The 12,350-nt window shown below is 45.3% G+C and overlaps 1 protein-coding gene across 1 annotated transcript; it reads right to left on the reverse strand.

The window, feature by feature from the left end:
- Nucleotides 1-1,255: 1,255 nt before the first annotated feature.
- On the reverse strand, nucleotides 1,256-10,459 carry PEX10 (peroxisomal biogenesis factor 10). The gene is made up of 6 exons (XM_044667588.1): nucleotides 10,316-10,459; nucleotides 9,062-9,142; nucleotides 6,796-7,202; nucleotides 5,173-5,348; nucleotides 4,907-5,042; nucleotides 1,256-2,653 (listed from the first exon to the last, which is right to left on the reverse strand). The coding sequence occupies exons 1-6, from the start codon at nucleotides 10,425-10,427 to the stop codon at nucleotides 2,585-2,587; spliced, it is 981 nt and encodes a 326-aa protein (XP_044523523.1). The 5' UTR covers nucleotides 10,428-10,459; the 3' UTR covers nucleotides 1,256-2,584.
- Nucleotides 10,460-12,350: the final 1,891 nt, after the last annotated feature.

Raw genomic sequence — 12,350 nt, forward strand, 5'->3', positions numbered from 1 at the left:
AAACAACTCTAAAATTTTATTAAGTGACTTTTTAATTCCAGACTTTATTAAAGATAGTGTCCCCTTTCTTGTGTTAGTCTTTATATAAGAACACTACAACTCATCATACACCATAAGGAAAACCCAGTTGGTAAAAGTATTAATTTTTTTCTGCAACTGAATCATTTCAAATGACAGCTACAGAAAAAATACAAAATCTCTAGATGAATTGTCACTATGATATTATATGGCAGAGTGAAAATATATTTGCTCCCAGATCTTAGAACAGTGCATAGAACAGACACTTTGAGAGCTGTTTTTAATAATATCCTTTAATTGTAGATGCCGAGATTTGGGGTTGTGTGGATAAGGTCACTATTACCCAGATACTTATAAGTGTTAGTTGTGGGATTTCTAGAACTGAGGCTTAAGCTTTTTTTTTTTTTTTTTTAAACTAAAGCCCTACATGTGAAGTTCATATTTAAATGACAGTCAAAATTGAGACTTTTTTAAAAGACAAGTTAAGTAAGCCATTCTCTATCATCTATAAATTTATTTTCACAAGACATTTCAAGTATTTGATAGTTAATTCATTGCCCTCTCTTGTAAATGCTTTTTACAAAGCAATGAGATGTGGCAGCATCATATTGCACACTTGGTAAAAGTGAGAATTTAAAGGATTTTTTATAACTTTTGAAATTACACAACAGTATAAGCATGTTTAAACTTTTTTTTAACACAACCTTAAAAATCTGCCCTTAGTTAAGCTTAACCTGGCAAAAGTAAAGCCATTTGATTTAGCTTTTCCACTGGGCAAGTTTCATGGTGCTTGTTTTCTGGGGATGGTTATTTAGAAGCTGATCATGTGTTTTCCCCACTCTGTTGGCAGGAACCCTTCTGTTTGGCTGGTATTAATAACTTTTCTCTGGTCTTGTAACCCGTTATACTTGGACTCCTAATCCATGGGGTTCAGTTGGCCTGTAGCGAAACTTTTAACTAAAAGGTTATTGCAGGCAGCTTTTATCAGAAGTTAATTGGGAAATAGTTTGCATTGGAAAGAAACAAATTATCTTCATTTTGAAAGCCCCCTTTTTCCTCTCTGGGCTTCCAACATGCTGATTGAGAAGGGGCTGCTTTAGAACTTTTTTTAAAGATGGAGCAGGAGTATTCTTTCCACTACAAATTTAAATTTGAGAAAAGTCTTCTGTTGTACCTTTAAAATGTCATTTGTTAGGAAAGGTAATTATTGACCAATAGCGATTGTTACTGCTAATGATGGAGTAGAAAAAAATTTATTTTTCCAGATTTGTGCGGATTGATACAGTTTATGAAGTAGAGATTAGATGGACCAAAAGAAAGGGATCATCAGGAGTTTGTAAAGGGCATTCTTGGGTTAAAGTCAGAGTCACTGTGACACCTTGCCAGCAGGTGGTTCTGGATTGGCTAACCTGAGCTTTTGTCAAGGTCTGTCCATGTCTCTAACATTGCATGATAGTATAGTCTATGGGGAAACCTCGTAGAAGCCAACGTCTTCATTAACATTCACAATCTGTGTAGCTCATGAATGTCTTCATAAGTTGGCCTGCCTTTGTGGGCAGGAAAAGAGCCCCTCCCCCAGAGGAGGCAAGCGGTATCACCCTGCTGTTACAGCACCTCTGGCACCAGAGGCAGGGAGCTGAATCACCAGCAAGAGCATGAGCTTCTCCAGTAGTAGAATTAGATACATTTGGTCCAGTGGACTGAAGGGTGGGCTTTGTTTTGTTTTATGGGAGAATAACATGTGCCAGATATGGAGCTTAGGTTGACAAACAAGTCTTGGTACATGGATAGAAGTTTCCCTTCTACTTGTAGGGAATAGTTTGGGCAGTTCTTCCACTTGGTGACCAACCCCTGAAGTTGAACTGTTTGCTCTTGGATGAATTAACAAGTATTCTAAATCATTCATTCATGAATAAACCTGATACTGAAATTATTATACCATAAAATCTACACAAACATTTATTGACTGCTTAGAATGTAAATTCAGAAGGATCTGGTTTCAGCTGCACATTAGTTGGGGGTTAAGGAAGAAAATCTAAAACTTGGCTTTTTTTGATAAGCACAGTGAGCCTTTTTCTAAATAAGCCAAATGCTCACTGCTCAGAAACTGTTTTCAAATGGCACAGGGATGGGGGAAAGAAATTTAGAGTGTTATTTGTCCAAAAGAGTCAACTATGTTATCTTAGCCTAATTGGAAAGAAAGCTGGACACACAAACACTTGGCAGTACATGAGATTCAGGATGAATTTTCTGAGGAAAATGGGAGTTTGCCTTTGTGCGGAATGTACATGCATACCTTCTGGATGGACAACACAGTATCCCAAAGTTCTAGCTATCAGGTTAGGCCTAACTTTGCTTTGCACCTCCCCCCAACATCTGAGCAGTGGACAAAGTACCTTATGCAGTGATTTCAAAACAAAATACTTGAGAATTTCAGTGCAGGTTAAGTCACCATCATAATTCTGGATAAATTAAAATGAACTCTGCTTTTGGTTCATTAATAAAGACATGATATCTCGAGCTTCTTCCTTTTCTTCCGTTGCCCTTTGATCTGGGTTTTCTAGGACTAACGATAATGCCGCAGGTAAATCAGTTTCTGTGGATGAAATTTTTCTCTGCAAAGTGGACATTCCGTCTATGGGGAAAATGAAAAGAGGTCAAATTGTGCACTTCAATTCCTTCTGAAGTTCCTGTTGTCCTCTAGAAGTATGCTATGTAAAAATGATAAAATACTGTAGGGATGCCAACAACATGAAGGATATAAAAAAACAGGCTTTTCTTTTCCACATTTACATTTGTACCCTGTTGCCAAGATGAAGAAATGAAGGTTATCTCCATATTTCCTTACTTGCTACTACACTCAAGAGGAGGAACGGTCTTTATATGACTTATCCATCTTGTTTTTTTCACTGCTGAACATTTGAGGCATTCTAAAATGCCTATTGCATTTAAGTTTTTGTCCTTGATTAAAATTAAACAAAGTATCTGCTATCATTTTTAAAGTCTGACCAGTGAAAGTAACATGTTCAGTTCAGACACTAGCCACTAACATTTGCTTCCCTCTCCCCACTGAATTTTCCAGGGAATGAGAATTGAGTGGATTCTAGTGGCTCTGTCATAGGCAAGACTTCTCTGGTAATGGTGAGCAAGACAAACAAAGAGACTTGAGTTTTAATGCTTATTCTGCTCCTTAAATTCACCCTTTCCAAGCCTGTTTCTTCTGTTTGTTTTTGTTTTTTTACATTTTTAAACACGTTTAACTTCTGTGTATTGGCTCCTAGGTAGAAGAGTGGTAAGGGTGGGCAATGGGGGGTCAAGTGACTTGCCCAGGGTCACACAGCTGGGAAGTATCTGAGGCCAGATTTGAACCTAGGATCTCCTGTCTCTAGGCCTGACTCTCAATCCACTGAGCTACCCAGCTGCCCCCCAAGCCTGTTTCTTCTGCAAAACAAGGAGATTGGAAGATGATCTCTGAAGGTCCTTTCCAAGCCTAACATTCCATCCCAACTCATGCTGTTAATCAGTTTTCTTTTATGAGCCAGAGATTTTGTCTGGCTTACCTTTCACTCCAGAGATGAGGCCAGCAAATGCCCAGGTGGAATCCCTTCTTAATGAAGAGATTTTTAAACATATGCTCTTTGTCATCAGGCCCAAGGCACTGATAGGAACAACTTGGGTTTCTGCTTAAGGGAAGAACTTCATGTGAAATAGAAGCCTCTGGCTCTGGTTATTAAATTTGTTTGATCCAGAAAGAGGATTCAATTTGCTGCTGCTGCTGCTTATTTTGGAAACTAGTTATCCACTTCCCTCTTTTTACCCTCTACATCAGAAATGTTTCATATGCTAGAAGTCCATTTCTTGACTGCTTAAAGGGAAGACCAAGTTATTGTTAAACTGATTTATCAAAGCAACTTGTTTTTAATCTTCATTAGGTTTTCCTGGCAACTGGGACAAATTTTAGATGGACAAATGCTGAGATGATCTTACAATAGTGAAATGGGGGGAGGGGGGAGGTAGCCATTTCTGTCATGCCATCAGCCCCTCTTAAGGGGTGATTTTGTTCCTCAGGATAGGGCTGGGGAAAATAGCTCATTTTTGCAAATTATAAGCTGCTGTCTGAGGCCAGAATCAAAACCTACTTCCTCGCTCATTTTGAGGGAGTCCTGCTGGTGGCCTGCTGTTTTTCTAAAATAACCCATTCTCCCTTTTTAATCAAGTAGGGACTGAGCCTGTGATGAGAACAATTGGATGAATGCTTAAAAACAAGCAGCCCCTTCTTAGGCCCAGTGGAGAAAGCACTGACCTGGAAGCTAGGAAGACCTGGGTTCCAACTGTGCTTCATACTGGCTGTGTGACTACACAAGTAACAGCCTTTTTGTGCTGTGGGCAACTCTTTAGGCTGCCTATCTAGACTAGTAGAGGGAGTCTGTCAACTAGGACTTCCCTAGATCAGGAAGCTTTTTTAACTTCAGGTCTCTGAGCTTATTTTTAAAATATATCTTGAGAACGTTTAATATGTTTCCTTTGAAATCTTATACATTTAAAAACCCTACTCTGAGAAGGGGCCCATAAACTTTATCAGACTGTCAGGGCTCCAAGGGACAAAACCTTGCTTTGGGTCAGTGCTTACAGCAATAGGGGGAAACAGTCCATCAGTTTCCTATGTTAGTGAGTTAAAGTCCTCATCTGAGCCTCCCAGCAGTGCTATAAATAGGAAGATGTAGTGCCCCTTTTTAAAGATGAAGGAACTGAGGCAAAGTGGGGAAAGCTTGCCAAACGATCACAGGGCTAAAGGGCACAGATGAAATCTAGGACCTCTTTGTCACCATGTGCCACCCTGGGTCTCTACCCATGCTTTTAGCATTCCTCATATTCTACCCCCACTTACCTTGGTATTACACCACTCGGTGATGCACTCCCAGCAGAAGAGGTGGCCACAGGGGGTGGCTGTAGCATGCCTTCGTTCCTCTAGGCAAAGGGTACACACTGAGCTTCTGCCCACAGACTTCTCTTCTGTGTGGCTCCTATGAGAAAACAAAGTACTACCAGCTGACTTGGAAGTCCCTAAGATGGCAGGGAAGAAAGAGAATGGGGGATGGGAAGACTGGAGCCCTTCACCCCTGGCTGCCCATTGGCCAGGGAAGACTTCCATACTTGCGGTGGGAGAGACTGCGGTGAAGCTTCCATTCCTTGCGGGCCCGCTGCCTCTGACTGAAGCCATAGATCTGTACGCTGACTGAGAGCATCAGATGCAGCAAAGACACCATCCCCAGAAGCCTGTAGCTCCAGCGAACACTGTGGTCATCTCTGGGGAAACTGCGCACACGGAGCTGTGGAGTTCAGAGACACCCCACCCCCACCCGATAATGAAGCTGTTTAGTAAGCTCTGTGCTGGGCATTGCCTATACAAAGGAGAAAACAGAGTCTACCCCCTCTGGCTTTTATTCAGCTTGGAGGCAAAGCATATACAGGAAGGGCATTAGCAAGGAGCACCAGCACCAAAGGGTGTTGGGGATGGCAGTATCTAGGCTGAGCCTCGATTCACAGCAAGGACTGCCAGGAGGGCCACTGGGTGATGGCACCTGTGTGGGAGAGAGAAGGAACAGGGAGTTCTGGGATAGGGACCTGAAGGAGCCCTGTGCCTCTTGTAAGGTAGGTAGAGCCCTACAAGGTAGCCTGGAGCACTGAGAAATTCAGCCAGGATGTGTCAGGGGCAGGGCTTGAAACCAGATCTTCCAGTGCCACCCCTCTGTTCACAATGCCACATCATTCAACTTGGCTAGAACTTCACCAGCCAAGGTTTATTTTAAAATGTAAAAGCCATTCTGGTAGCCCTGGCTTAAAGCAAGGAAAAACCAGAGAGAAGGCTTTTAGCTTCTGAACAAGTGTAGAGAGAAGAGAACAGGTGCAAAACATGCTATGGAGATGGAACAGGGAGGATGTGGCAAGAGACGAGTTGAGGGCTGTGGGAGAGGAAGGAGTCAAGGATGCCTTCTGAGTTAGAAAGCCAGAAGATAGAAACAGGTGTGTGTGTGGAGGAGGAACAGCTCCGACAGACTTTTACTAACAAGGCTGAACTGGCATCAAATGAGCTTGCTGGAATAAACTTGGTGAAACTGGCATTAATCTGGCAACCAAGCTGAGAAGAAAAAATGGCAGTTGAGTTCTGATCCAGTTCTGACCAAGATCCTAAGGGCAGCTGGAAAGGCCCAAAGGGACCAACCAGCCCAGACCCAGCATCCTGCAGATGAGGAAACAAACTCAGAGAAGAGGGCTTTGCTAGAGGTCACTCCACTAGAGAAGGGCTGCAATGCAAACCTTGGGTGTCCAGTCCCCACCCCTGAACCCCACTGGGAGCCTGCAGAATCCAGAGCCCAGCACATTGCCTCCCATTTAGTCAACTGTATTAAACTGCAATATTAATACTGAAAATCTGGTGGAGAACAGACCTCTAACGGGCTAGAAATGGGCCATTGAGTGCAACAAAGCTTGATGGCAAAGCATACGGTATGTGTGCCCCTCATCTGGGATAACGGAAAGAGATCTCAGCTCTTGTAGCATTGTAGTCCCTAAGCTAGTAACACGCTCTGCACGCGTGGACCACAGAGAGAACGGCTGTTCAGAACAGATGGGTACAAGAGCTGCTTTCCTGGTAAGAGTCTGTTCTTAGCCTAGTAATGGAAACTTAGGGTTGATCTGTGGACTGCTTCCCACAGGACAGCCTTCTGGGAAGATAAGCCAGCTATGCTGTCACTAGGGGAGAGCTGAGCTACTTACATATGTGATGCCTGTGAGCCTTTTGGCCAGGTGGTAGAAGATCCCGTCGATGTAGAACATGGCCACGTGCAGCCGGCGGAGACAGGTGATGCTGTGTTTCAGAAAGCTCACCATGCGCAGGAGAGTCTTCTTCTGTGGCTCTGACAGATGGTGGACCCATCTGTGAACCCATCGCCGCACCGCCGACCTACTGCGGATGCCAAGCACAAGGTTGTTCTGCAAGTGCCTGGCACTCTCAACTTCAGCCTGCAGCTCATGCTCAAGGTGGACTAGGGCTTTGTCTAGTACATAGGGCACGAGGGTGTGCAAAGAGACCAGTGTGGCTCGGCGAAACCAAGAAGGAACTTTTCTCTTGGATGGGTCAACCTGGATGATGTTCACATATTCTTCCCCAAGAGTCTGGTACCCTGTAAGGTGAGAGGGAACAGGACACTGGGAGGACTGCTCTCTCCCCAGGCAGCATCAGGCTTCATGGACCCAGAGCCAACCCAGAGGGGCTCTCCTGTGCTCCTTGAAAGGGCAGATCATCTCTCCCATTTACTCCAGCTGCCTGCTTCACCTCTCCCCCTCAGTGGTTTATCAGCCTCCTGACGGGCTCCCCTGCTTCCAAAACAATCTTCTGACCATCAGGCCAGACCCCAGCCATCATTCCTGCTTGGACCCTTTCATTTCTTCCCTATTGACTGAAGGATAAAATGCTAACTTCTTAATTGTGGGGAAAGCTGGCCTACCAGCCTCTGCCAAACTCACCTTGAACTGTTCCTGCTACCTCACCAGCCTGCCTTCTCACCTCATGAGCTACAAAGGGGCACCACAGAGTACTGGGCCTGAAGGTTCAAATCTGGTCTCACACATTTACTATCTGGGTGACCCTGGGTAGGTGAGTTCATCTATTTGCGCCTTGATTTCCTCATCAGTAAAATGAGAATAATCAAACCTACTTCCAGATTTGTTGTATCAAACAACTTAGCATATACAAAATGCTTTGCAAATCTTAAAGTGCTATGTAAACTCTAGCTATTGTTATTAGAGAAGCTAGGTGGCACAGTGGCTAGAGTGCCAGGCCTGGAATTGGGAAGGCCTGAATTCAAATCTCAGATGTTTACTAGTTGGGTGATCCTGGGTAAGTCAATTGGCCTGCCTCAGTTTCCTCATCCATGAAATGAGCTAGAGAAGGAAATGACAAACCACTCCAGTGTCTGCCAAGAAAACCCCAAATGGGGTCACAAAGAGTGGAACAAAACTGAAATGAGTGAACAACATTATTTTTATCTTCATTGTTCTGAATCCTCTTCAGTGCTGCTCAAATGCCATCTCCACGAAGCCCTCCTTGATCTCCACAAATGAGGATGTTCTCTTCCTCCTCAAGTTGCATTTTACTAGTATTTCACCTTTGCCCCCATGAAGGTTCCTTGTAATTAATTGGGTATATGGTGTAATTCCCCCTGGGTAATGGAAGCTCCTTTTGGGCAGGGAATATCATCTCTTAAACATGTTTTCACTAGGACCTTGCACACAGTGGGTGCTTAATGCATGTTTGCTGATTTGAGCAATTACACAGCTCTCAAGATGAGCAGATAATCCCTGGAACCTGGGGCAAATAATTTAATCCTCTCAGTGAACCAAAGGGCTCCCCAGGAATGTTGTAAGAGACCAATGAATCATAAGGTTGCACAAGCAAGGGAATTGAGGTGTCCTATTCACACCAAGGAGGTGACTTGTTGTTCTAAGGCCCTTCCAGGCCTCGCTGGGCTAGGGGAATGATCTCTGGCTCTCAGAGGCTGTCCTCCACCATATTTGGACCACAGGCTTGTCTGTAGGCCCTAGGGCTGATATCCAAGGCCCACCAACCAAAGCCTGGCTCTGTCACCGTGCTACACAAATGTTGGTGACTAAGGTCTGCAGGAGCTGTCAGCAGCACCAACCAAATGACTTGCAGTCTGCCAATATGTCTAGTATATGTCCAGTAAGTTAGGTGCACGCACTGCCACAGAGAGTAAAGTGGGAGGGCACAGGGTCCCTTTTGGGAATCTAGTCAGGTTTGCAAAGCTAGCTTTTAATCTCATGTAAGGGACTTCTAGGGCACTTACATGAGCAACAAGATGGAGGACACAACATTTTCTTTGGTTCCCACAAAAGTACCTAAACTTTGCTCCCTCCAAGACCTGAAAAGACCCAAAGGAAGCCTCCCAAATCCTGACCTGAGGAAGGAGAGAAAGGCCATCGCTCACTTTGATTTTCCCCATACCTCCCTGATTTGCCTTACCTGAAAATGTGGTGAGGGTGAAGTAGGCTATGTCTGACAGCAGCTCCATCTCCTTCCTCCACTCCAGCCATTTCTTAGCACCTGAAAGGTCCAAGGGATGGTGCCAATGAGACTGGGCCAGAGCAATCTAATAGTCAAGAAGCATTAATAAGCACTTGCTGTGTATTGGTCATTGTGCCAAGTCCTGGCATGAAGGACACCAAGGGGCAGGATAATACATCCTCTAAGGGGAACAGGGTGTAAACCAAGTGGACTGCATGGAAGGATTCCTGAGAGTGGACAATGTGCCCTAAGCCTATTGAGAGAGGTTGACGCCAAAGAGTTCTGGAACAAGACACTACATCTTTCCCCTTTCTCTCTGGCTGTTTACATGCCCAGAACCCTATCCCTCCCTTCCTCTGACTACTGACCTCCCAACTAAAATCCCTCCTTCTACAGGAAATCTTCCCCAACCCCTCTTCATTCAAGGAACTTCCCTCTGGTCACCATTCCCCATTTCTTTGGTAGACAGCTTGTTTGTGCCCAGTTGTTTCCATGCCTCTTCCATCAGATAGGAAGCTCCTTGAGAGCAGAGACTATTTTTTGCCTCTTTTTATATCTCCAACCCTTTGCACAGTGCCTGGCACATAAAAGCTCTAGAAATATATATGTATGTTATATACAATATGTGACTATAACATGTTATATGTAATCTGTAAATATTAGCTTTTTTTTTTTTTAAGATTGGAAGCTCCTTGAGGGCAGAGCCGTCTTTTGCCTCTTTCTGTATAGCCAGCGCTGTGCCCGGCGCCTTCCATAAGCGCTTAATAAACGTTTGTTGCGGGTGCCAGCAAGACTAGTCCGTATTTAATCCCAGCAGCAGTAAGGAGCTAAAGAGGTTTCTTGAGCTGCAGGGGATGGCACTCGGGCAGATCTGCTCAGGAAGAACGAGGCTGGCCATTCACGGTTAATAGTAACCCAGGATTGGACTTAAATCACAGAAGCTGAATCAGAGAAGCGAGGAGGCGGGACATACACGTGGTTCCGCCCCGCCCCGCCCCCTTTCCTGTCTCGCCTTCCATTTTACGTCTGCGCACTCCGTGGTTCCAGGCTGCGCTCCCTCCGCAGGGCCCCAGCTTCTCCAGCCAGAGCCTGCGCACTCTTGCTCCCGCTACGCCCCGCCCATTCCCGCCCACTCTGGCGCCCATGCGCAATCTCGCCCCCACCCCTCTCTCGAGTCCATCCGCGCCTGCGCACTCCCTACCCCAGGCTTACCCGCCAGGCTGTGCAGGGCCCCTCCGGCCGCACTTCGCAGGCCACCCCGATAATACTCATCCTTCTGCGCGGCACGAATAACCTCCGGCTGATTAGCAGGCGCCAAGGCCATGGTCACGATTTTCCCAGCCTCCCGACTCTGGGCACGGCCCCTTGGCGCCCAAAGGGCGGGGCCTTGTGACCGCCGTCGCGCAGAGCCGGCGTCGCGTGAATAACACGTTACACATCCATTCCGTGCTGGGTGGTTGAGGAGAGGAGGCGGGGAAAGTCTTAAAGGGACCCGGCATTGGAGAGAGCTCCTACGTGGGGCAAACAGGTAGGGGGCTGGTGGCGGATGTTTCAAGCTCAGAATCATTGGCGGTCTTGAAGACCCCTTTCCTCGGGCTGTACACAGTACTTACTGTGCTAGGCGCTTTGCGAACCGCCTCCTACACGAAGCTTTCCCTGAACATCCCTCTTCCTCCTGCTGCCAGTGTCTCCCCAGGAATTATTGGGGGTAAACTGGGTGGTTCCAGCTGTACCCACCACCTTCGCCATAGAATGGAAGCTCTTTGAGAGCAGAGAGTGTTGTCTCCCAACCCAACTTGAGAAATGCTTGCCGATTGACTAATGGGGCATTTGGCCTTGCCCCATTTTTTTCTGAAATGCTAGCGCTGGTGACCGTCTTCCTGGAGCCTCCCGCACCTTCCCTTTTAACACTTTGGTGCCGGATCAAAACAGATGAGCAGGGCTGGGAGGATGCCCTGTTCATACAGAAATCGTCCACTTCCATCCTTGTCCCCACAAGTCGATGGTGGAGAGGGGTGCGAAACTGGAGCAGAAAGAGGCATGGGCTGGAAATCAATAGCCCTGGGTCCAGTTGGCCAGCGACTTGGGCGGCCCAAACCTCAATTTCCTCATCTGGAAAATAAGAATTAGATTATTTCATCGTTCTCCCCTCGTCCCCAGCCCTCGAACATTCTACATTTCTGGCTTCTAAAGTCCCTCCTGGCTCTGGTCTGTGTTCTAAAGGCTCTTTCTGTCGGACGAGCCGCGTCCAAGGCCCCTTTTTAGGGGCAAGAGCTCTGAATGGGCACTCAGAGACACATCGACTGTTTGCCATTGCTCTAGTCACCCCAGCAAAGTGGGGATCTTGCATTTGGATTCAAATCCCTACCTTGACTGCTGATTAATCAGGTGACCCTTTGGGCTCCTCCATTATTCTTCAACTGTAAAATGAAGGAGTGGACTAAAATCAGCCATCTCCAAATACTTCAAATTAAATTAAAATTTTTCGGTTCTAAATTCCCCCCTCTCATTCCTTCCCTCCTCTACCCACTGAGAAAACAAGGAAAACACAACCAATTACAAATACACTAGGCAAGCAAAACAAATTCCCTCCTTGGCCTTATCTATTTACCTGTCCATTTGTCTCTCTCTGGTCTCAGTCTCTATTTCCTCCCTCCCTTCCTCCCCATCTGTCCACTTTGCCTACCTACCTGTCTCGATCCATCTCTTATTTATCCATGTTTCTCTTGCCACCCATCCATTATCTATCTATCCACTATCTAGTGCTCCATCCATCCATGTATCTATCATGTATCCATCCATCTCTCCAGTCTATAAATTTAATTATCTATATCTGCTTTAATATATGTGTATATGCATGCAAGCATATTACTTAAATGAAAATAACATGTGAATTAAAGCCTATTCATATAAATAGATATGTGTCCATGCTTTAATTTGCACTTCTGATTCCTCACCTCTCTGGAAGTGGCCAGCATGTTTTTTCATGAACAGCATTCTTCTCAGAATTGAAGTTGATCATTGTGTAGAGCAGAGTTCCTAAGACTTTCAAAATTGTTTGTCTTTACAGTAGTATTATTACTGATTTAAATATCCTCCTGGTTCTCTTCAAACATTTTTGATATCACACTGTATCAGTAAAGATTTTTTGAATATGCATCCCCCAATATGTATATATTTATTTTGTGTGGCCCTGAGCAAGTCATTTCTCCTTTGCCTCAGTTTCCTCTTCTGTAAAATGGAGTAA

This window comes from Gracilinanus agilis, chromosome 3, assembly GCF_016433145.1.
Source record: "Gracilinanus agilis isolate LMUSP501 chromosome 3, AgileGrace, whole genome shotgun sequence".
In the NCBI taxonomy this organism is placed as follows: domain Eukaryota; kingdom Metazoa; phylum Chordata; class Mammalia; order Didelphimorphia; family Didelphidae; genus Gracilinanus; species Gracilinanus agilis.

What these genes read in the sequence shown, in the direction of transcription:
- PEX10 (XM_044667588.1), bottom strand. Translation starts at nt 10,427, where the DNA reads ATGGCCTTGGCGCCTGCTAATCAGCCGGAGGTTATTCGTGCCGCGCAG. An exon ending in GGCTCACAGGCATCACATAT is followed by an intron (nt 5,349 to 6,795) that starts GTAAGTAGCTCA and finishes TGAACTCCACAG; the next exon opens with CTCCGTGTGCGCAGTTTCCC. An exon ending in CCGAGTGGTGTAATACCAAG is followed by an intron (nt 2,654 to 4,906) that starts GTAAGTGGGGGT and finishes TTTTCCCCATAG; the next exon opens with ACGGAATGTCCACTTTGCAG.